The sequence below is a fragment of the Verticillium nonalfalfae genome, assembly GCF_003724135.2.
Source record: "Verticillium nonalfalfae strain VnAa140/NRRL 66861 chromosome Unknown scaffold_152, whole genome shotgun sequence".
NCBI lineage: Eukaryota > Fungi > Ascomycota > Sordariomycetes > Glomerellales > Plectosphaerellaceae > Verticillium > Verticillium nonalfalfae.
The window spans coordinates 38,979-62,943 of record NW_021167377.1 but is presented as its reverse complement, the minus strand read 5'-3'; the positions used below and the strand labels follow the sequence as shown (position 1 = coordinate 62,943).

Sequence of the window (23,965 nt, the reverse complement as noted above, 5' to 3'; positions counted from 1 at the left end):
GCGCTTCTCGCCCTGAAACCCCTTTGCCGGCCGGCACCGGGGACCCTACATAGTACGCCTGTTACCAAGTATGTACATGCAGAAAGCTCAACACTGATAAATCGATCTATATCATGCCAATGGGTCCTCTACGACTGTCTACCCCTGCCGCACACCCCGTAAACGTAAGGTATTCCCCAGAAGTAGAGCACGACCACTGGCACCAACACCTCACACATATATACCTATACCGCGAACCTCAACACAACATAAACGAACAAGAACCCCTCTTTCCTTCCGCTCGATAACCTCCAAGTTCTTCAGCTCCCGCGCGACCCAGCCTGACCTCAACCTTCCATTACCTCACCTCACTTGATCTCTCACTTTCACCTGCCCTTTGCTAAACCCCCACCCCTTCTTCTCCATTCACAATCTTCTTTTTTTTCTCTCCTACCACCCACTGTTCACGGGCGCGAATACACATCCGCGCACGCATACGAACACGTACCCGCACGATCATCCACATACGAACGAACTGCTCGCCATGACACGATCCTCTTCCGCAGAGCCCGCCAAGGGTACCAAGAGAAAGGGTAAGCACCCCCCCTCCATCCTTCTTCATCCCCTCCCCCGCACCAGAGAGCTCTTACCCGCGAGAGGATCACGACCGCATCATGATGGTATGGAGTAAGACTGACTCGAACGACTTTTCAGGCACGAGGAGCGTCTCGACATTGAACCCCGCCCAGTTGGCGCGCAAGAGAGCCAACGACCGAGAGGCCCAGCGAGCCATTCGCGCACGCACCAAGGAACACATCGAGAGGCTGGAGCAACAGCTCGCCGATCTGCAAAGCGAGCGAGGCGGAGACCAGTCGCAGACGATTCAAGAACTCACCCGGAGGAATAGAGCCCTCGAGGAGGAGATCTACCGCCTCAGGGAGGCCGCAGGACAGCCCACCGGCCACTCGTACCCCAACTCGGGTATGCTCCCCATGAACCTACAACACGCCCACATGGCGCAGCCCCAGCCCAGCGATCAACTCGCTAACACGATGATGATGATGCCCAGTCTACGACGACAACCTGAGCTCTGTCAGCGGGGCCATACCGAGCCCGCGATCATCCCCGTTCCCGGCGTCAGGTGGCTATAGCGGCATGCCCGAGCTGGGACCCTCTTACGTGCCTCTCCCTGATGCCTCGGAGTCGTGGGGTCCTGGCGTCTCAGTGCCCTCCAACGTCTCCAGCCCGTCGTCCTCCGCCAATACGGACGAGTACGGCGGCGCCTACATCCCAACGAGCATCCCGGCGCCCATGATGGAAGCGAGGAGCGTTCCCGCCAAGATGGATTATGACGATGTAGACTCTGGTAAGCAACGCACGCCAACGGCGTACGTGCAACGCAATCCTGAGACGCTAACCACCCAGTCCGCAGACGCTGGCTACCCTCTCTCGCATCATCGCAGCCAGGTGGGCGCCAACGGCTACCTGCCTCACGAGCCATGGAATATGTACCCGGCCCTGTACTACCAGCAGCAGCCGTCAGCCCACTGATTCGGCAGCCGGGCACGTCTTTTTGGGAAATGCCGTCCCTTGTCCTAGCGCCTACCTGCGCTGCCGACCAGTGGATCATCAGTTTCGCACACGACTGCCGCCGGCTCGCGCAAACGAAAAACATTGACGCGCTTCTCCGGCCTCCGCGTGTCAACTTGAAGACACTCCTCGAGTATAACCCGCCTTCGCCAACGCACCCAGCACCGCGAATCCACATTGCCGACCTCGAACGTGCTCTCGACGTGAACAGTGCCGGTTCTGGCGCCGCGCCGCACCCTCTGGCCGAGCTGATAACGGCACTTGTCGATAAGGCCGGCATGGCCAATGTGGTGGAGCGCCTTGCCCTATTCCTCCCTGCCCAGCGTATCGTGGCTTGGTTGGCACAGCCCACCCGCGAGTCCTACAACGCCCTCGTCCTCAACTACGCCCCCCGACCCAGCCAGCTCACGGTCCCTCACCCACAATGGGTAGACTTCGTGCTGCAAGGCCCTCTGCGCGACGCTATTATTGAGCGACAGGATGTATACGCCACAGAAGAGTTTCAGAACATCTACGCTAACAGCCTTCGCCTCCTCAATTGGCCAGGTCGGCCGGTGGACGCGATCAACATGGACCCGACAACGGGCGAGGTGTGGCTCAACGACACGTTTGACGCACATGCTCTACGGATTGAGAATTGGCGCATGCACGAGACTTTCGTCCGGCGCTATCCTGAGCTTCGCGGCTTTGTAGAGCTTACAGAGTCCTGATACAAGACTGAGAGTCCACAGTATACCTAAGCTTGTTTCGCTTCTTCTGTTACGATTCCACTTGGTCTATCTTATCAGCTCGAAATGTCATCTATGTTTCTTCATTTTTTATTCCTGTCCTTTGAATTCTATGATGCTGCGTGTACTCCTGGTGTGTCTTTGCGTGTGCTCTAGACATAGATTTTCTGCTTTCACCCCACCGCACGCATCGAGAGGGGATGGTATGATCTGGAATAGGGTTTTTTTTCATTCCTCGGAGGGCTACAAAACCCCTTGCACAGTCGCAGGGGTTCGGACACGCTGAAGCGTGGAGGCATCTCGTCTATGTTGGTCCGCTCACGTTTCTTGTTCTAACGCTCTTCTCCGTTGTCTTAGCCATGGTGGACAAGAGGTTCCAAAAACGAACCCAGACAGGGCGGGGCGGGCATAGACGGGAAATGGACGGGGACGGCATCGCCGGTGGCCGGCAGCAATCGGAGGGGTCTTGAGGTACCTGTTCGCAGGTGATGAACCCCCCTCCCCCCCGCGGATGCGGGAGCAGCGCCTTGGCGCTGGCCATTTGCGTAGAGTTTGACACACTTGCCTGGATTCGGGGGTGGGGGGCAGGGAGGAGGGATAGCAATGGGGATAAGGAAGGGAATGCAAGAGATTGAGAACTGACGGCCATCATGACTCCCGTGTCATTGTGGGATTGAATGCTACACTATGCACAAACTCTCCACAGATTCCCAACGAACACGTCGCATTGTGCGCTTCACTCTGTCCATGCGTCCTCAGCGCTGCGCCGCATTGCGCTTCGTCTTACCGTCCCCAGTGCTGCCCCCAATAAGTGAGTTCTAGTGGTGCAGGTACCATCACATACATGAATAGCTGCCAAGTGACCTGCGCCACCCCCAGCTGCGTATGTTGAAGCAAAGGCCCTGCCGGCACTCCCGATCGGCAGCATGAGGTCATCATTCGAGATTTCGGTTCGGGAAGAGGGGGAGAGAGACGGGATTGCCGCAACACCAAGAGCTTGCAAGACAGAGCAAGGAAATGGAGGGAGGGGACAGGGAGGGGGAAGAGGGACTGGCCGATGAGGAAAGAGACGGGCGTTGACTGAATGCGTGTATGCTTGGAACGGGCGTTCACCGAGTGTCCTGTGGCAGAAGCGCTCAAGCGGCGCGAATCCGCATAATGGTGTTATTCTGGGAGGTGGGCTGGCGCTTCACTCTAACAGATGCAGCGACATCCACGACAGGTTTCGCGTACACAACCCTTTGGTTCTGTGCGCAGAATGGGGATCGCGCGTAGATCGGCCTTTCGGGCTGATTCAATTTCTCTCGCATCGTCTGATTAGCATCTGTGTTTCTTTCTCACCCTCAATCTCGTGCGCCGTCTTCTTCCAATTAAACCCCCCTCCCCCCCATTTCTCCCCGGCCACGTTCTGCTGTATCGTAGTGGGTTCTCAACTAAGTTTTGGGAGGACCAATGATTTGAAAGTGCGTATATTGTTGATGGATGAATGAGCTGACGAGTGCATCATGACAGTCGTCATCTCGACGGGAGCAAGTCAGAGGGAAGAACAACTGTAACTCGTAATCCCTGCCTGGCATGCAATACCAGCCACCCCTGGCTCCCTGTCTTTGTTGTTCGTGTCTCTGTACCCTCACTACCCGTCTCCGTGGTTGGAGAAATCTCCCCAAGCCATCAAGCTCCCGTTCCCGTGCCGTGAAAAACGGCTCGGTTCCGTGCTGAAGATGGTCGCACCACATGGTGGTGGTATGGGGACGAATCGGGACGCCGTAAGTCAACGGGTGGTCGTCGGCCACATGGGAGATTGGTGTGTCCCCCTCCCCCCCTTCCACCCCAGCGGAAGTAAAAAAGAGCCGTGGCCTGGGTGAGTAAATGGTTCTGTAAGCGACAGTTGAAGTGAGGGGCAGGGGTCGCGGACGGCAGGATGGGTAACCTTGACCCGGGGGTGGATGGACACTGGCGTCTGCGGGCTCGGACGCGATGATGGGGTTGAAAGCTAGGTACAGGGCTTCACGCGATGGGGAGACCAGGGGGTGGGTCTTGGCGCACCTTACTTCAGCTCTGTGTCCACTTGACGTGTCCTCCTTCTCAAGCCGGGTACGAAGGGTCGGCAGTGCAGGCTAGGCTGTCAAGGCTGTCAAGCGTTGTTGTGAACTACTCATGACAATGCTCAATATGAATGCCCTTGCAACGCGCTGGGATGATGTAAGAAACGCAACGCAACGTAACGCTATGGCGCATCGGCGGGTGGCCTTGTCGGGGTTTCTTAACCTCTGGATCTGGTTTACACGATATGTTTGCCGTGTTGGGCCATGGGTGGATGGGGCCGGCTGTGGTGTTCAACCCGTTGCATGCCGCCATGTCTCTTCTCAGTATGCGTTTCCCACACACCCACAGCCACACAGACGACAGAGAAATATTTGGGGGCATTATCGGCGATCCTGTTCTGTTGACGCCGGCAGTCGTGTGCGCGCCGATCGCCGACACTATCATGCCAAGCTCATTCTTGGCTTTCGCGTGCCCCAGGGAACTATCGACTTTGCGAGAGTGAGCAAGAGAGGGTTGAGAGAATGAAAGAGGAGGACCATGTAGTCACCCACTTCTCTTCTTCATAGCCCAAGCTTTGTTCCCCTCCATTTGTGTTCATCATGTGGGCCTTGAAGAGGGGCCATTTGTTTATCTTTTCCCGCATCAGTGCTCTGCGCCTGGGTGAGTACGTATGTGCTAAGACTCAAGTGGCTACCGTAGGCGGCTGCTACTCTTGGGCTGGCGCATTTACATGGATGGGCCGAGAGATGGAGAGATGAGGTGTTGTCAAGCCCATCACCAATCTGAGTCGTTGATAGTGTAGGCGTGATGGCTGTGTAGGGCGAGACGGGGCTGGCCAAGTACCAGGTAGGCAATGTGGCTAACAGAAGGTAAGGCAGGCAGGGTAACAGGTAAGGCCGGACAGGGCAGGGTTTGGCCAGGCGTCGGGTTGATGTCATGTCACAGATGATGTTCCATTCCGTGCGATCTTGGCTGGATCTGTCTTTGGCAAGGACAACGCGATACGATATCCATATAGCTTGTGGTGCTTACTGTATGTAGGTGGTTGTACATGGTAAATGTAGGGGGCTTCCGCACCCTGGCCCCGGTCAGCTTCCCAACGGGCCCCCCTTCCCCTTCCCAAAGACTGGCGAGTAGCTCAGCGGTAGCGTCACAGCCAGCCCTAGGGTGGGGTCCGTTTCTACGTGTATTTGCCGGGGGAGACGCCGAGAATGATTTGTGTCGCCGTACTCGTGTCCCTCACTGCTAATACGAGCAGAGGGCGCGAGCAGAGGGGCTTTCGCCTTTGACATTGAAAGCTCTGTGCAAGGACGCTCAGCAAGGACGCTAAGCAAGAACGCACAGCTTCCTCGTGAGGTGGGGACGAAGTGCGGTGCGGTAGTGAGGGAAGGATCGAGCGAGGCGGGGGGTTGGAGGCAGGCGCCACGCTGGTCTCGCTACAGACGCACATGGCCTATTTTAGCGACCTCTCAAAATCATCCATCCTCGACCACGAAACAAATTAGATCTTATGACCCCCACCACAGCACATGAACAGCTCGTCGCAAGACTTGTGACATTGTTTTCGGGATCAACAGCGGCAGCACGACAACTGGGTCGCGACGACCTCGGACCCGACCCGTTCCTCCGTGACGGCACCGAGCAGCTGTCATCTGCCCTGCCTCCGGCTAGCTGCCCATCCTATCCGACCTACAGGCGCACCTACTAGTTCTCTGGCGCTCATGCAAGGCCGATCACCACATGCAAGACAGGGGAACTTTTGAACGGTGGTGAAAGCTGACCTCACTCACAGGCACCCCAGGGGACCCTAGGTGCTACGATGTGCGATGACAGATACGGTGCGCATGCGCACCCAGCCATCGGCAGGCCAAACCAGGCCAGGACAAGCGTACTCTTGTACAGACGGACAAACATGCAGGCGCACATGCGTCCTGCCATGCCAGGCACCGGCACCCAGGCGTTCCGACTACCGGACGAGATCCGGCACACATGCCAAGGCAGCGGTGCCCTTGACGCTATTCGCTCAGTGCGCTACCAGAGAGCGTATCGAAAGATGTTCACCAGGGGTCTTGGTCTTGTGTTCTTCGTTCTGCACCCTTCCTGTCCACCGGGTGCCCTGTTCCCATCTGTGGCCCTTGCCCTTACCCTGGCGCGGTTCCATGTCCGGCCCTTTCATGGGGACCCTGCCTTCACCGTTCTGATCTTTGCGCACACTGTTTGCCTATTACTGCCTGGCTTGGCAACATACGGCCTGCTTGATCATACGTAAGTGTCTTGTGCAACTACGTCTCCATCCACAACTGGTGCTTCTGTCACACTGCCATCTCCATTCCGGATCTCACCGAAAGTAGACACGGCTTTCCCCCCGCTTCAACCACACTACCAGTACGATAGGGTACCAGGTCGAGTCATACCCCGCAGCACCCCAAACGAAGCTTTCTGGGCATGGCAATCGAATGGGCGGGGTTGGGGGGGGGGCGTGCAGGCAGGAAGCTATCCTGTACAAGTAATTGCCTGCCAGTCGCAACTCCCGCTCGGACAGTGTTCCTAGTTGACACGGAACCGTCAACGCCGGATGTTGGTTCATGGGGGCTGAGAACACAGCCCTGTCTGATTGGGCTTGGTCTAGTTCTTCTTATCCGTCATTCATCCTCACGACACTTTTGGACGAGTTGCGTAAATGCCTGATCATGTAGACCAACGGCAGGGCAGGACAGCGGGATCTTAAAACCTGCATCGGTGCTTCGGACAAAAGACCTGGGAGCGAGATGAACAAACAGTAAAGACAAACGGGCAAACGTCAAGACAGGGGCAAACGAGACAAGAAACGCAGCTCATCTTGTTGATGCGTCATCACCGCCGGCACCGCCGTACAATGTACCTACCGCAATCTCGTCGATCTGCCTTTTCACATTTACATATGGACACATGGAAAGAATACCCTCAGATGTCCTCGTTTGCTTCTCCACCATTCTGGTTTTCGATTTAATATCGCGGCTTCAGCCTGCCTCGAGTCGCCAACCCCGCCGCACCACACCGCAATTTGATTAGTACATGTACATCATTTACTGCCTTACGCCTTGTGAGGAAGTGTCTCGCCTCGTCTCGCCCATTGGTGATGGTGTGGTGCCAGTGTTTCCTTTTCGGATGCCGGTTCTCGCTGCTGCAGCTCGATCCGTCCTATTTTGTGCCTCATCTCTACCTTGCCTGCCCGGGATTCTTGGCTGCTTGGTTATCGAAGTTTCGAAGCTTATAGGGAACAAAATAGACTTTGCGCCGTCGCTCCAGATAGATCACCTGGAATCCCCCCCACCAGAAGCCTGGCCCCCATACTCGTTATGCCAAAGCCAATGCGTTACCAGGATCACGTCAAGGCACCCCCGCGTTGACAAACTGTCTTGCCTGCCCTGAGGCCTGCCCCCTTTCTGTGATGCATAGAAGTCCACCCTGTGCAGAAGGCCGTTATAGTGGCACCTCCTTACTAGGCATGACCAGTCGGCATCTTTTTTGTGTGTACACCGTTGCATAGCGTTGCTCGTGCTCTCCTTTGTGGTGGGTTTGCAACCCATACATGCAGTCAACCAATCGCCCACGTCTCGTCCACGTCTCGGACCATACGCAGAGAGCCTCAGTTTGATAAGTCCATCGACGGGTAGCAAACGGAACGGCACCTTGCAGCTCTCGGTTTCTGGCGGACCTCGGGTTCATCGACGCCATACTGCAGGCGGAGCCCTCCTTCCACCTCTTTGGTCCCGTCTTCCGTCGCTAAGAGCCCTGGGCTCTTGGTCCTCGCTGGCCTCGTTGACGTTCTCGACGGAAGCTTCTCGCGCGCAAGCCCTCTAGCATAGCTTTCTCCGCTGTTGGTGAAAGGGGGGGGGGGGCACCTTCTTCACATGAAGCGGCCCGTGGTTTACCGCCTCACCCCAGCCCCTCCCCCTTCTTGGCCTCATCATTTCCCCGTCCGCACTCACTAGAGCTGCAGCGGCTGACACCCGGTACCATGGGTTGTGGACTTGACAGCGCCGCTAAAAGTGGTTTGGTCAAACATTAGACATCAAGCTCTCGCATGCTAACCGACGCTGGGCACACTCGGCATTCTGTCAGGCCAACCAACGGTTGGGCGCGTCGCGCGACATCACGCGAGGAGGCTCAAGCCACAGAACTCCCTTTCAGATACAAGGCCGAGACCAAGACCCCAAAACAGGCTTCTTCGAAAGGGCGCTAGGATGCGGAGAATCCCATGAACAGCCGGCATGCCCTTGTTCCATCTGCCGTCGCCACGCAATCACCAACTTGAAGTTGTGCCCATCCACTGTCCAAACAGGGTTGCGCAGGGCTGGCGATGCCGGCAAGCAGGGCACAGGGTCGGACAGAGATGGCGAGCGAGAGCAAGGTACGTTTGGTTGGACGCTTCTGGCACCTCTTCATTCCTTACCAGGCGTAGCCCCTGCCAACTTTGAAGGGAGATCTCCTCGAGGTACATGTACTCGGTACGCTTCACCTGTTGTTTGCCATTCGGAATGGGGCCGATGCCTACTTGGAACGCCATGTGTTCTGAGAGCAGCTGCTCGGTCCGTGCTTGAACGACATACGGAGAGAAACGGTTCCTCTCTCTCACCCCCCCTGTGCATGCATCTTCCTGAGCGCTTGCGAGAGTTCGCATTTGTGCCTCGTTTGTCAGGAAATAACGCTTCTGGGCCGCAACAATGCAATGGCATGGATGATTCTGCTGGGCTGACCTGGTTGACGGCTACGATCAAGCACAAGTGATTTTCTTGGCCTCTCGGACGTCAACAGCCTGCCTTCAGGATGTTCCGTGAAGGATGCCTTGGACGGTTGCACAGTACGTTAGTGTCCCGTCACCGAGTAAGTGACAGCGGCATAATGGGGGTACTGTAAGGAGAAAGGGGTGGGCAACCTTGGTGCGGCTTCAGCAAGGGAGTATGCGTCTTGAGTGGTACGCAATACTGGCCAGGGGTTGAGAAAAGTCATCAGTAATGTCGACGGTCTTGGCTGTTGAGTACCCATCGATCTGGCCATCACCTAGCGATAGTAGCGATCGCTGCAACTCCAGTCATCCCTAACCCCCTCGGCTTTCGTGGGGCGTGGTAATCGTGAAAATAGGCTGGCGGGGAAGGCGTTGAGAGGGGACGACGATGCGATAGGAGCAGGCTGGCCACCCCTGTTGACCCCATTTTCACTTCGCTCTTTCTCTCGCGCAGTCCGTCAGCCACGGGAACGGGGACGGCAGGCTTCCGTAGAGGGACGCGTACGTCTCTCCTGTGAGTGCGGACCCTCCGAACGGATCGATCAGACTGTCGAGGGGCGGCTTGTCTACAAGCCCCCACGAATCCAGTGATGATCAATCATGGGAGAACAAGGTTTGTGCTGTGCACGGCATGCGCCGTGATTGTCACAAGTCATCCCCAAGATATACCAACAGGCACTGGCTATTCCCTTCGCGATAGTGTCGGTGGGGGGCCGTTCAAGGTTTGGCGGTGGCCGTCGGGGAGAAGCCGCCAACTGCCAACATTCCCCGAGCTCCATCAATGTCATGGTCACACATCGGTCAATAAATTGAGGTGTGAACGTGCTCCACAATCGCCTAGCTCATGCTGGCTGGCAGCCACGGACCTCACGACAGTTGAGTAAGGGGGGAGCGATGCTACCTTCGCAAGTCACTGCTCAACCTGCGCGGGGTCGGGGGAGGTGCGCATGATAAATGCACCGAGAAGACCACAAGAACAAACAACCGAGCGAGATGTCAAGCGACATGGTTGGGAGCGTGCGGGAGACGAGGGCTAGGTCGCCGGATCTTGCTGCACTCTTCGTCCCTGTGCTCATCTTGGCTGGCCTGGCTGCCGATAACTGACGCTTTCGATAGCTCGCATGACGGCTGGCTGTTCAAGTGAGAGAGAGTCAAAACACCGGTCGCAAACATTGAAAGGCAGTGTGAAAGAAGGGTGAGCATGAATGATATGGCCACTTCAAGAATGCACTACAAACCAAGGACGCGGGGTCTCTCTTGCCACCAGGACACGGGCGTGACCTGTGAGCTTGGGAGCGCCGTCACTTCCTTCGGTCAGGAGATGCTGGGGTCACGTGCCCGTCCCATCGGTCATCGAGCGTTCGGCGTCGGCATGACCTCGCTTGAATGTCGGACAAGAATGAGGGGTGCCGTGATGGCTGAGGACATCAGCACGTTAGCCTAAGCATTTACCCACGATGAATACTCCACTTGATGGGGAGAATAGACGGAATATCGGGACGTCGTTCAGGTAGCTCGCGGCCTTAGAGCTTGCTTATTGGCCGCGCCGAAGAGAGAGCATGACCAAGGCTTGTTGGCAGGCAGCCCCGCGCCGGCCAAGACCCGATTGCTGCCGGTCCCCGCGGAGGGGGCGGCGGGGAAACTGGCCGAGACTGGAGAAATCAAGTGGACGCGGGTCACGACCTTGGAGTTCGTGCCTCATTGCCGCTGCCGGCTGCCTTTGGGCGTCACAGAAAAAGGGTGGGAGTGATTAATATAATAGGGATGAGCTCTAGTCTTTCTTTGACAAGTCCCGATGCCATATTTCTCCTCATCCTACATTTACCTCTACTCTGGATCGCTTGCTAGACACCCCTCGTGTCACCTCCGCTACAATGGTTGTCGAGCTGGACGTCGAGGCTCTGCTCAAGAAGCTCACGAATTCCGAAAAAGTTGACCTGCTGGCAGGTTTGTACCCTCACATTTCCGATCTGAGCCTAGACGAATAGTTGCCACTGCGACAGATGCTGACACCGCCGCTCAGGTATCGACTTCTGGCACACCAAGGCTCTTCACAAGCATGGAATCCCCTCGGTTCGCCTCAGTGATGGCCCCAACGGCGTTCGCGGAACCAGGTTCTTCGATGGTGTGAAAGCCGCCTGTTTCCCCTGTGGCACAGCCCTCGGCGCCACCTTCAACACTGCTCTGCTTGAGGAGGCCGGCAGAAAGATGGGCGAGGAGGCCAAGTTGAAGGGAGCCCATTGCATTCTCGGCCCAACAATCAACATGCAACGCGCGCCCCTAGGTGGGCGTGGATTCGAATCGATCGGCGAAGATCCTGTCCTGGCTGGCCTCGGGTCTGCTGCTATTTGCAACGGTATTCAGAGCACTGGCGTCCAGGCCACCCCCAAGCACTTTGTCTGCAACGATCAGGAGCACAGGCGCAACGCCGTACAAAGCATACTAACTGAGCGCGCTCTGCGCGAGATATACGCCATGCCATTCCAGCTGACAGTCCGTGACTCTAAGCCGGGAGCCTTCATGACAGCATACAACGGCGTTAATGGTGTGTATTGTAGTGAGAATCCCGATATCCTTGAAAAGATGCTCCGGAAGGAGTGGGGATGGGACGGTATGGTCATGAGCGACTGGTATGGTACTTACACTACGACCGACGCTGCCAATGCCGGCCTGGATCTCGAGATGCCTGGCCCGCCACGCTTCCGTGGCGAGCTTCTCAAATTCTCCGTCTCTACCGACAAGGTCCAACAACACGTGCTGGACGAGCGAGCTCGTGCTATGCTTGTGTTCATCAAGAAATGTATGAAGCTCGGCATCCCAGAAAATGCAGAGGAGAAGACAGGCGATACGCCTGAGACGGCGGAACTTTTGCGCCGGATCGGCGGCGAATCCCTTGTTTTGTTAAAGAACAAGAACAGCGTGCTTCCACTGAAGAAGAATAAGAAGGTAGGTCTCACGCCCGCTATGCACGCCCGCCACCATCGGGCCCCTCCATCCCCCCAAGCATTCAAGGTTGCCCGAAGCTAATGGAAATGCTCGATAAGACTGTCATCATAGGTCCCAATGCGAAAATCGCAACCTATCACGGCGGCGGCTCAGCCTCTCTTGCAGCATACTACGCTGTGACTCCCTTCGATGGTATCAGCCAAAAGCTTCAATCCGAACCCATTTACGCACAAGGCGCCTATTCCCACAAGCTGTTGCCCCTACTGGGCAACGTGGTCAAGTCGCCGTCCGGGGAGCGAGGAATGGTCTTCCGAGCATATACCGACCCCCCCAGTGTTACTTCTCGCAAGCCAGTCGACGAGCGCATCCTGACGAACACGGAACTCAACCTCGTCGATTACTACGTAATAAAAAACCCGCTGTGGTACGCCGAAGTAGAGGGCTCCTTCGTTGCCGAAGAGGACTGTGAATATGAACTTGGTCTCATAGTTTGCGGTACAGCCAACCTCTTCGTCAACGGAATGCTGGTCATCGATAATGAGACGAAGCAGCGCCAAGGCGATGCGTTTTTCGGCACTGCTACGGTCGAAGAAAGGGGCACGACCGAACTCAAGAAGGGCGAGACCTATACATTCAAAGTCCAATTCACGTCAGCCCCCGCATCTAAGCTTCAGGGCAATAACGTCGTCTTCGGCGGTGGCGCACTACGTATTGGCGGCTGTAAGGTCATCGACGACAAGGAGGAGATACGCAAAGCGGCGGAACTAGCAAGCGATGCTGATCAGGTCATTATCTGTTCTGGCCTGAATGCCGACTGGGAGACTGAGGGCCACGACCGCGACCATATGGACCTGCCTGGCTATCTCAACAAACTTATCTCTACCGTCGGCAAAGCAAACCCCAACACAGTAGTGGTGAACCAATCAGGCACACCGGTCACTATGCCATGGATCAATGATGTAGCAGCCGTTATCCAGGCGTGGTACGGCGGTAACGAGACCGGCAACGCTATCGCGGACGTTCTCTTCGGCGACGTGAACCCCTCTGGCAAGCTCTCCCTAAGCTTTCCTATTCGAGTACAGGACAACCCGGCGTTCCTGAACTATCGTGCTGAATTCGCACGTACATTCTATGGCGAGGACGTATATATCGGCTATCGGTTTTACGAGTACGCAGACCGCCCTGTCCTCTTCCCCTTCGGCCACGGCCTATCCTATACCACCTTTGAGTTCTCTGATCTGGCCGTTTCGGATCAGAACCATAACCTGAAGGTGGAGCTATCAGTTAAGAACACGGGGTCCATCGACGGCGCTCAAGTGGTCCAGGTCTATGTGGCCCCCAGGCAGAAAGCAACGAAGGTCAATCGTCCGCTGAAAGAACTCAAGGGCTTTGGCAAGGTGGCGCTCGTGGCGGGCGAGACCAAGAAGGCAATCATCAACATCTCTCCCAAATACGCTGCGAGTTACTGGGACGAAGACCGGCACCAATGGTGCGCTGAAGAGGGGGAGTACGAGATCATCGTTGCCGATAGCTCGGTCGTGACGGATAAGGCGCTCAGGGGATCCTTTACTGTTGCTGAGACATATTGGTGGTCCGGTGTGTGAATCAAAAAGGGCGTCGCGTTCTATTATGTAGAAGGTTTTCAAGAAGATTGGATTTATACAACAGCCAACACCAATGATCTTTCCTCGCGAGTAGCCTTGATGTAAAGCCCTGTACTTCCTCATGGATGCTGGTTGGTGCACGATCACGTGATACCGCGTCATGTTGACCAAGCGCCTCTCTCTCTTCTGTGACCTTACACGTACAGCAATCGCCCTCTCCAACCAGATCGGCTGGTACAGGATACCTCCATGCACGCGCCATGGTCTTGAACGCTCCAGTCCCGCATGCGCTGCCCACAGTCGTCTCCCTGAAACAGACGTTTCTCGAATCGCAGACGCGTTTGCTTTCTCTGAATCTTGCCCCAACTCGCCGGTGGCGCGCTGATAATGCTGCGGCAGTCGAACCCTTACCGGTTGCTGCAATCGATGACGCGCTCCTCGGCCTTGCCCAAACTCTTCAGCAGCACGCCCGTCGGATCTATCCTCCACAGTCAACGCGCCTCATTGCGGAACAGATCGATAAGCTGTACCAGACCGAGGATGAGACGACAACGTGGGACAGCGGTGAGCTCATCGCTACAAACGCCGACCTGAGTATGAGAGCAATCGCCTCCCTCCCACTTCGTACCTTGTGGTAACCTGGCTGACGCTTCCATCATTTCGGCCCGAAGGCGACGAAAAGTCCATCGCCTCACTTCCACCCACCTGGCCCATGACAAAGGACTTGGATGCTCTACCCATGGAGGCCAAGCGGTATGCTGACCATGTATCTGTCCTGAATGCTCTCGTCGCGAGGCGGGCACAGGTACATGAGCGCATCGAGCAGCTGTGCCGTCTAGAGAAGGCCATTCGGCCCTACCGTATAAGTGACAACGGCCTTGGTCTGCAAGAAAACGTGGTCACTCGCGGCGGCGAGGTCGAGAGGGAGCTGGAGCGTATGCGCATGCTTCTTGTGCGTGTTAGTGGCCGCATTGCATCATTGCCTGCACCTAACAGTGAGGGTAGAAAAGGAACTCATTCCATCGCTGGAGCTGAGGAGGACAAAATCCAACAACTACTGCGCGAGTTTTGATATTCTGATCCAAGTCATTCGCGGCAACATTTCAAAGGACTGCGAATGAGTAACGACTAATGAGATACATGATAACTTATTACTTGGTATCGATACTTTAGGTTACTGTCACTGGCGTTTGCTGCCAGGCCGGGATGCCACGAAGAGAACTGTCCGCCCATCTAGTCAACAGGTGACAACTTGACCTATGACAATGCATCAGCATCAGCCGTCACTGGTGTGGACCACGATGCTTTTCTTCCTCTGCTTGATACCCCCATTCAGAGTCGCATCTTTTTCCGTGTCGTCAATATCAAGGCCCTTTGTCATCTCCGCAACCTGCATGGCAGTATCCAAGGTTTCGCTTTCGACCCTGGTCTGAAGAGACAGGACCTGCAACGTGACCACATCACCTGTTTCTTGTTGGACTTGCGACTCGGGCCCGACCATGTGATATACCCTCAAACCGACCACAACTACAGCGTTCCAGGGGTTCATCTCAAACTCGTCCGGCTCTTCTGGAGTGGGCAATGGTGAGGTGGAAGGACAATGGCACAGGGAGCCTGTGTTGTTGTTGGTCGGGTTGCCCATATTTTTGTTCGTCGCTGCGTTCTCGATCTCTTTGCCCCGCATTTCTAACAAAGCTGAAATGAAGTTGCTCTCTTCGTGACCGCCTTCAGAGCTGTTGAAACTGCGATTGTCAGAATTTACATCTGGCTGACGCCAAACTGTGCGACCGGTCCTCGTGAACCTGCTCTCCTGGTTTCCTGTCCAATCACAAGATCTCCGCTTCCCGCCTTCCTGAAGTATGCTTCGAATGGTCGAGCGTAGTTTGTCTTGTTCGTGGGCACCCCGCACCTTCTCGTCAGAGGCGCGCGTAGATTTTGCGTTGGCTCCCATTAAACCTTTCCCATGAGCGATATCATATGCCAATCCGGTATGCATTAACTTGTCCCGCCGACTTTTGGCGTACTTGCGAATCACTTGATGGGTGGGAAGTAGGTCGTCGTTGCGAGTGGCTTCAACACGGACGTGGACTTCGTAGTTGCCAGCTTCAAGATCAATCTCGACGTTGACCGATCTTCTCATTCGGTATGCAGGCTCGCTGCGAACGACGTATGCCTCTCCATCGCCAGCTCTATGCAAGCGGAAGCCGAGGTCAAATCGATATTGACCTTCCAGGCCTCGAAAGTAGCGATCATCCAGCTGTGATAGCACGATGACCACCGGCCCAGCCCTAGTAATAGTCAGAGCGAAAGAAGTTTTGTGGTAGTCCGAAACCCAGGGAACCTCTAGAGTGGTCCATTTCGTTATCGAAGTCCAGTCGGGGCCAAAGAGGCGAGTAACGTCGAACATTGAATACTTCTTTAAGAGGTCGGTATAAGAGATCCAAAAGGCTCCATCATCGCCGAAAGTGTGGTTGAGTTGCCGTAGCCATTCTGGAGTCCATTCCTTCGAGCCATCAGACCATGCACCTTATATTTCGTTAGCAAAAACTACGCCAGACAGGGGGGTGGGGGACGAAAACAACTCTCAGGAGAAGAACGCATTGGCCTGACCTTTCCACTCTCCTTTGCCCCATGGATTCTTCAGGTGAACAAGGCGTTCCCCGTTGAGCTCAACTGCCTTCATCACACTGTACGCATGCATCTCGACGATTCCATTACGCTCACCCCGGCCTCTTGAAGCGAACCCAGTCGAGCAGCTGATGAGGCAATCTTGATTCACGCGCAGCAACTTCTGCTTCCAGAAAACCTCTTTGCTCAGAATATCTGTGGTGTAGAGCTCAGTCGTAACCCCTCCGGTCAAGTCTTCGACGGCCTCGCCAGTAAAACCGCCCTCGATGGCAGAGTAATCACCATGAGCTTTCGCGTAAGCCTTTTCCAATAGCGGAAGCCACGTTTCGTTTGGATTCTCACATTGGGCGAAATACAAGGCGCCGCTGTTTGACTGGTAGATTTTGCGGTAGGCATCTTCTGAGTTGATGCGTTCTCGGTCATCCCAAAGATTTCGCTCAAGATAGCTTTCGTCATAGTCAGGTTTTGTGAGGTAAAGCTATCAATTGAGGTCAGGTGGTGACCCCAATAGGTTTACTTGCCAACCGCGAAAGTGATTTTGAGACGAAGAAGGGGTTCCATCGTACCTTGTCGTCAATGATGACACTGAACCACTCAGCGTCACGATGGAAGACGAAGCCATAGACGCCAACCTCCTGGTCATGCGAAACACACACCCTTTCGATCAGGCCAGGCTTATTGCTGAGGCCGCACAGGGCTGCCATAAGCCAACAATCGCCCCCACGACCTTGGCGCACATCGTTGGCAGTAGCGTCGTCGATGTAAAATTGAGGCTCATCAAATATGTCGACCACGCGTTTAATGGACCTCGGTCGCAGCAAAGGATCCGGCGGCTCTCTGTCTTTAATGTTCCAAAGGGAGTCGAGACAATTTCGACTTCCGAATTTCAAATCGAACTCGAGATCAAAATGCGGGTCGCGATACTTCTGGTTAACAGCGCGGCATTCATCCACGATCTTGCGCACTTTGATCCGGCAGAGGGCCACTGCTTCATCGAATGAGGTATGTGTCGTTCTCTTGACTGCCTTTTCAACGTGGGGGTTCCTGGGAATGATAGTAGTGGCTACCGGTCGTTGATTAGTCTTCAAGTCATTTTTATGAAAGGTTACAGTGCATGTATGATACCCTTGCCCGGAGCTTTGGTGGTAAACTTATCCCAGAACTCGTCAATAGCCGCTTGAGGCGCTTGCTGTATCCTTTTGCCTTTAGATGCGGCTGCGGCGGCCATTGTGTAGTTGATGACGGGCTGGCACCTCGATCTCCGGCTGATCGGTGGCACAGGCAGACGAATGAGAAAAACAAAGTAGCGCGCAACGATACGCAGAATAAACGGCGAACGTCGGCACAAAGCATGCAGTATCACGGGAGAGGCGGCGTGTTGATGAGGGTCGAGACACCAACGTGCTCGGGTTAGGCAAAGCTGGAAACATGTCAAGCTTCACCAGACCCAGGCAGCGACCGCCACGCAGAGAGGGGGGTTGCAGCTGCCCATAAAGAGGCAAGCAAATGAGGCTGAGCATCATGGTTCCCACCGCCACCATGATTGGACGTCGGTGCAGTGACATTAGCAGTAGTCCGCGTGAGTACATGGTAAACTGCGTCTGCATGTGCCGTCTGCATTCGCACGCAGCACAAACCACCGGCGTGAGCCAACGTGGTCTGCCAAAGTTCTACACAAGCACGGAAACCCCTAGCGACCAGATCTAGGCTCCGATTGTCGAGCGCCTGGTGAAAGGGAATATCGCGTCTGCTTACCGCGCACACCTGGAAGCAGTGCACAGTAAGGTAGATGAGGTATTTCATGTCTACATCGCGACAATCAAGTCGACTGACGTCCCTGTTCGTTCGCCGTTCGAGTGAAATATTCTACGTAGCCACAGTCACTCCCTCCCCTCAACCCAACCAGCTACCGCTGCAACCAATCTCAAACTGAGCCCTCTTTAGAAGAGGGGTTATCGGTCCAGGGCCTCTGAGTTTGACATTTGGTATCTACTGCCGTCGTCGGGCAGAAAATCTTGCTGTGTCGCCCACCAGGCCTGGCAGCTTCACCGACGCTCCGTGAGTCCAACTTCTTCAAGACGCCCAAGAAGTCGCCCAGCTGCTAACCACGAGTGTCGCACGATAACGGCTCGCTATGCCACTCTGCCAAGAGTCTCTACTCAATGACCGTCTGTCTGCGCTGTCCCATTTGCCGCTCAAACGTAACCGGGGTCCACAAGAAGACCCGAGCCTTACGTTCGCCGTGCCCAAAATAAATCCTAGGGGCATTAGGCCGTGAAGTTATTGGTAATCGTAGGTTTCCTCCTTCTCATCCACCGCGAGAACTCTGTGCGAGCTGGACTTGCGTAATAGTCAAGGACCGTATTACAGGAGTTGTAGTCAAAAGAATGTATGATTCGTTGAATGAAAGCTTGAGCCGTGTCCGAGGGTTTGAAAATCCGACAGAGCTGAAGAAGAGGAATGTGTCCGAGACGCCGTAGAGATAAAAACAAGTGATGCGTCCTATGTCCATGAGTAATGTTTCGTGTGGATAGCGTGAGCCCGTGCGTAATGAATAGCGTGAAAGAAAGAAAAAGTTGAGGTCGTTGTGATGATGGTTCTAAAGCAAGATCCGTTTCGGCCTAGGTACGCACGGCACAGAGACCGAAGCAAGTGACCAAGCCGAGACTCCTGGAAAGCGGGCCAGCGCAGGTGACAAGGCGTGCCTGTCCGACCAGTAACAGGGGCGGGAGACGGGCTTTTTCTTCTTAGGCAACGGGGGCCAATGGAGCGACAGGCGGCGCCAAATTGGCCGTAGCGTTGAGGTCGACAACATCGTTGGGAATCTCGCCATTGGCGACCTTCTGCGGGCAGTCGCGCGAGATGTGACCAGCCTCACCGCATTGGTAGCAGGTCTTTCCAGCGGTGTTGAGCGGTCCACCGTTGGGCGCGGTGCAATCGCGAGAAATGTGGCCGAGCTTGCCGCAGGCGTAGCACTTCATGGCTTGAGCCTGGCAGTCGCGCGCAAAGTGGTTAGGTCCTCCACACTTGTAGCAGGTTGCGGGGCGCGGACCGCCGGCGAAGCCGCCTCGTGCAAAGCCACCATATCCGCCGCGGGGAACGGGAGCACCACGACCCAGGCCAACACCAGCTGGGGTAGGGCAGGTTCGCTGGAAAACGAATTTCGTCAGAACGCAGATCGAGACTTGCATTGGTAGATGGAGCTTGGCTTACGGCGAGATGACCAGGCTGGCCGCAATTGTAGCAGCGACCACTAGTACCTGCACCGCTCAAGCGAAGAGTCGGGCAGTCCGCCTGAACGTGGCCAAGGCCCTGGCAGTGGTAGCACTGCTTAGCCTCGGTGGTACGAGGCAGAGGGCAGCCATTGGACTCGTGTCCTTCGTTGTTTACGTCAGTGGGTGATTCGTATATTATGGCTTGGCGCACCACAGCTTACCGGGTTGCTTGCCTAGTAGATAGTCAGTGGGAGTGGCGCAAGAATAGTTGGCACGTGGGAGTCATACAGTTGTAGCAAAGGCGCTCAGCAGAGGAGCAGACCTCGGCGTAGTGGCCAACATTGCCACACTTGTAGCAGGCGCGGCGAGAGAGGGAAGACATGATGTGAAAAATGATGATCTGCCTCAGACGTTGTCAGCAAGGTTTCATCCAGGCTTTACTGATACAGACGACCGGCCACTGGTCTAAAGGGCGACAATAAAACCTGTAAGTTGTCGATCTACAATTCCGGCAGAACAGTTCGGCTGATCCTTATGGTGTTCAACAGTTGAGCCGATCAATTGCGCAGGTGCGCTTAACAAGTCTCAGTCGCAGTATATGGTTGAGGCCTGGCGCACCAAGCAATGGTAGGGCAGCGAACAAGGCAAATCGCGGGCGTGTGTCTTGTCTTGCGGCGCAAAAGAGCAACTTGGTTTGGAGGCAGGGCGCTGCTCTCCAATGCGATGCGACGCACTCGCAAGCGAAATTAGGCGACCGTAATTTTCTAGTTTCGTAGGCGGACTCGAGAAGGGGGCAACAATATCAAGGAGCTCCGAAGGATCTCAGCGGTGGAGTGCCTGTGCCGCCCATCTCTGGCGTTGGGAGGCAAGCGCAAGTATGCTGCAGTTGCAACTGGCCGTGGTGGTAGTTTGCGGTGGTGGTGGTACGTGATGCGTGATAGGGTACACAGCCTCGGCCGGGGGAGCGGAGGGGGCGGAGGAGAGCGGAGGGGAGACGGGACATGCGGATAAGGGAGGGGGTGTACACGGCCTCCGTCGTGCGAAAGCAATTGACGAGCAAGAAGATGAAGGGAAGACAGCTTACCTTGGTTTGCGAGTAAAGTGGCGGATTGCTGGAAAATCGTACAAGGAATGGGGGACGGCGGGGGGGTATCGTTTTCTTCGATGAGCGGAAAGTAGTGTTCTCCTGAGTCCAGCAACAACCGTCGACGACGACAACCTTCCAATCTTCTCACCACCAGCAGCCCGAGAGGGGTTCTCGAGTGGAAAATTTTTCAAGAAAGTGACGATGTTTGGTGGAAGCGGAAACGGAAAGGGGAGCGAGAAGGGCGTGGGCGAGTGAGGAGACGCAGACCACAGGCCGGGTGCCCCAAGGTCCAAAAGAGGAGAGGCACAGATCCATCGTGGTGGACACCTCGTTCCTGGTGCTCTCCTGTGACTGGCGTATGAGGGCCAGGCACCGTGCGCCTGCCCCGGGACCGGGGGGAGGGGTCGCTTCGACTCGACATGGTTGTGGGGTGGGTAACCACTCCACCATCACGTTTGCGACACGTGATATAGCTTCAACAGGCATGTTGTATCTGACTGTCCAAGCACTCAGTGGCTCCTACGGAGTTCACGGTACTGTTCCACGTACCTGACCTTTTACCGAGCTCAAGCTGACATCGAACCAGCCTTTGTATGACAACAACATCGAATCATACATGCATTGCAGCTAAGGTACCTTAAGGTGTATGCAACAACCCGATTCCAATCGTACACTCACCATGGAGCTTGCCCTCCATGCAGCCGCCCCACTTCCGAGGGGTGGACGGGCAGAGGCGTGGGCATTTCCATCATTGCGGCAGGTGCTATGGAGCGAGGCCTAGCCTCCACAACATAGTCAACTCCATCCTCCGAAGCATATGAGGGCGGTCGAGAAGGGCCTGGATTCCCCATCTCTGTCGTTCTTGAGTCGCCTCGAGCAGGTAGTGGCTCATTCGGTACCGCGTTCGGGTTACGCTGCCAGTAAATGCGATCAGGGTCGACTCGCTTAATTATATCTTCTCGTCAGTGATCCACTTCATCATGTGCCAGAGCGGACGACAAGGGAGGTGCCGATTCTTACCACACTCTGCCGCCAGGCACCGTACGGAGGCGGCTTTGGTTTCTTGGCGGCTTGCTGTCCAACTTCGGATCCCTCTTCTTCATCCCGTGCCAGGACTACTCGAATCGGCTCTTCCGGCACCGCGAAGATCCCGAGATGTTGCGCTTCGTGAGCCACTGGCTGCTCTGGCTGCGGCCGATACACTAGCAGGCAGAGGCGGACCACTCTGTGACTGAAAAAGACGGCGGCAAAGAGGATCATTAATATGAGAAGTACCGTGAACTCGCTCTGCTGGATCTTTCTAGACACAGTCAAGGCCAGATCTATTTGAATCTTGCGTTAGATCGCGTTACTCGGCGCTACCACACACGGGAGACTAGTGTTAACTAGCAAGACAACTTACAAACAGTCAGAGTCATGAGAACCAGACACCCTGAGACGAAGCACTGCACAGCCAGGGACCGAGCACGTTGTGAGGCGGTCCACGGCAAACAGAACAAAAAGCGTTTCGGTCGAGTGCCAGCATGGCCGGGCTGCCTAAGCCCCAGCCACGTCCCTCGTCCCGGTTGTCTGGAGTGTCGATGTTGTTGGTTCCCTCCTTCTAGAGCTCTCGATTCATGTGCGTAGCTGCCCGACCCACGCGCGTCGGGCCATCTATTTCCAGCCAAATGAACCGGCGACATCGGCGCACTTGATCGCATCGGATGAGAGTGCCTGATTTCGCCTGCTCGAGACGCAGCAGTCGGTATCACATATTGCTGAATGAATCGAGGAGAGATGCCCTGACCATTTCCCTCACTTCTGTCGATTCGAAGTGGTGGTAGGCTGAAGCCGAGATTGAATCGTGGAGTCTTGGGGCTGTCACCGGCTTCGCCAGTATCGTTACTGAGGCTCGTGATGGGTGCATTGTCATCGGCTGATCGTCTTGTGAAAGGTTGTGGGCGCCGTACTGAAAGCGGACCTAGGCGCCATGAGGAGGCCTGTTCCATTTCGTTCGCGACTGCAGATCCACCAGCCTCGTGCAACCCAACAGTCCGCTGTTCGGTCTCCCCATAACCCGCAGCGCGCCCCGGATCCAGGCGATCCATCGGCTGGTGTCGTCAGACAAGAGAGAGGGCGATCTATGCAGTTACTTTGTTCATGGCCTGCAACATGGGTCGTTGCTGAGTGTGAGGTGATGATTCCTATTGCAGGGCAAAACAGCGCACTGAGACGCTAGATAGTAACTGTTGCTAGTCGGGAGGATCGTTGTCGCTAAGAGATGTCGGTCAGTCAGTGCCTGCCTTCTGCAAGTGTATATTCGTGAGCCACGACATTGATCGCTGGTACCTACTTCAACGAAAGTTTCTCTTGACGAACAGAAGTACTCGGACAATAGCCAGTCTTGCGGATCTGTGACACCACCCGAAAAGAGAAGTTTGCCTAAGTTGGGCCTCGGGGAGGTGGGAAGAGGCATGCTTGATCAATATTAGGCGAGGGGCGCGGATCGAGACAGCTAGGGGCAAATATGTTGTTGGTATGGGGGGAATGGATCGGATGGTGTCAGGTCAAAGAACATGTCGGCCTTGCACCAAGGATTGTGCTATGGGTACGGGATTCTTGGAAGGGACGGGTGAAGGGAGGGGATGCCAACTAGGACGAGGGGTGTGGAAATGTAACGCGATCGCTGCGTCGCAGGGTTATGTTCCGTCCATTCAGACGAGACGCGTCAGGGGCCAAAGACCCCAAAGGCTCCCAGACAGTACGCTTTATCGACCGAAGTGACACTCATTGCCACTGACCATGTCATACTTTGCCTGTCCTCCGACACGTATGATGCTGTCCGACTGCCGCCTGGACACGCAGGGGCACGGGGTTTGGTGATGGGGCAGATCAGGTGTCGGATTTCGTGTGAACCCCCTCCTTGTTCGAGACCCCACGCGGCTTTGGCGATCGGCTGATTGGCCCTGAATCAATAGCTGAAGCACAAAACAGCACTAAGATGCCTACCTAGATTGGAACGTCACCCAATCGTTGTCTCCTTGGTAGTTCAAAATGGAACTCTCTTCTGTACCTTGCATTCCTTCCTCTTCATCATTTTGCCTCAAGTAATCTGCCCTTTTGGGATGCTTTCTCAAGACATTGAAACAATCATCGTCAACTGTTCTGAATGTCGGTAGCAGCTTGTGAAGCCCAATGTAAAGAAATGCGGCGCGACTTGTTCATTGACAGGCTGCTTCCATCCAAATACACCACACACCATTAACAGGAGCGACTTTAATGAGTTACTTGTGAGACCTGCGCATAACCTACATATAGATAATGAAGGCTGTGGTGAGCTACTGGCACGATGAAGGATCAACCAATAAGGACGGCCCTGTTATTGTCTTTGAACT

The 23,965-nt window shown here is 55.3% G+C and overlaps 5 protein-coding genes across 5 annotated transcripts; 3 read left to right on the top strand and 2 right to left on the bottom strand.

Annotated features, from left to right (window-relative positions):
• Positions 1-523: 523 nt before the first annotated feature.
• D7B24_002274 (uncharacterized protein) lies at positions 524-2,279 on the top strand (the record flags this gene model as incomplete). The annotated part of the gene is made up of 4 exons (XM_028636486.1): positions 524-572; positions 694-960; positions 1,049-1,367; positions 1,412-2,279. The coding sequence occupies 4 exons, from the start codon at positions 524-526 to the stop codon at positions 2,277-2,279; spliced, it is 1,503 nt and encodes a 500-aa protein (XP_028491353.1).
• An 8,706-nt stretch (positions 2,280-10,985) lies between these two features.
• D7B24_002273 (uncharacterized protein) lies at positions 10,986-13,661 on the top strand (the record flags this gene model as incomplete). The annotated part of the gene is made up of 3 exons (XM_028636485.1): positions 10,986-11,058; positions 11,135-12,057; positions 12,156-13,661. 3 exons carry the CDS (start codon positions 10,986-10,988, stop codon positions 13,659-13,661), a joined length of 2,502 nt encoding a protein of 833 aa, XP_028491352.1.
• A 260-nt stretch (positions 13,662-13,921) lies between these two features.
• D7B24_002272 (uncharacterized protein) lies at positions 13,922-14,733 on the top strand (the record flags this gene model as incomplete). Its single annotated transcript, XM_028636484.1, has 2 exons — positions 13,922-14,255; positions 14,333-14,733. The coding sequence occupies 2 exons, from the start codon at positions 13,922-13,924 to the stop codon at positions 14,731-14,733; spliced, it is 735 nt and encodes a 244-aa protein (XP_028491351.1).
• Positions 14,734-14,937: 204 nt separating this feature from the next.
• Positions 14,938-17,517, bottom strand: D7B24_002271 (uncharacterized protein; the record flags this gene model as incomplete). The annotated part of the gene is made up of 5 exons (XM_028636483.1): positions 14,938-15,403; positions 15,686-16,187; positions 16,272-16,767; positions 16,856-17,352; positions 17,415-17,517. 5 exons carry the CDS (start codon positions 17,515-17,517, stop codon positions 14,938-14,940), a joined length of 2,064 nt encoding a protein of 687 aa, XP_028491350.1.
• A 1,519-nt stretch (positions 17,518-19,036) lies between these two features.
• Positions 19,037-19,886, bottom strand: D7B24_002270 (uncharacterized protein; the record flags this gene model as incomplete). Its single annotated transcript, XM_028636482.1, has 4 exons — positions 19,037-19,438; positions 19,503-19,666; positions 19,726-19,737; positions 19,793-19,886. The coding sequence occupies 4 exons, from the start codon at positions 19,884-19,886 to the stop codon at positions 19,037-19,039; spliced, it is 672 nt and encodes a 223-aa protein (XP_028491349.1).
• Between the last annotated feature and the right edge of the window lie 4,079 nt (positions 19,887-23,965).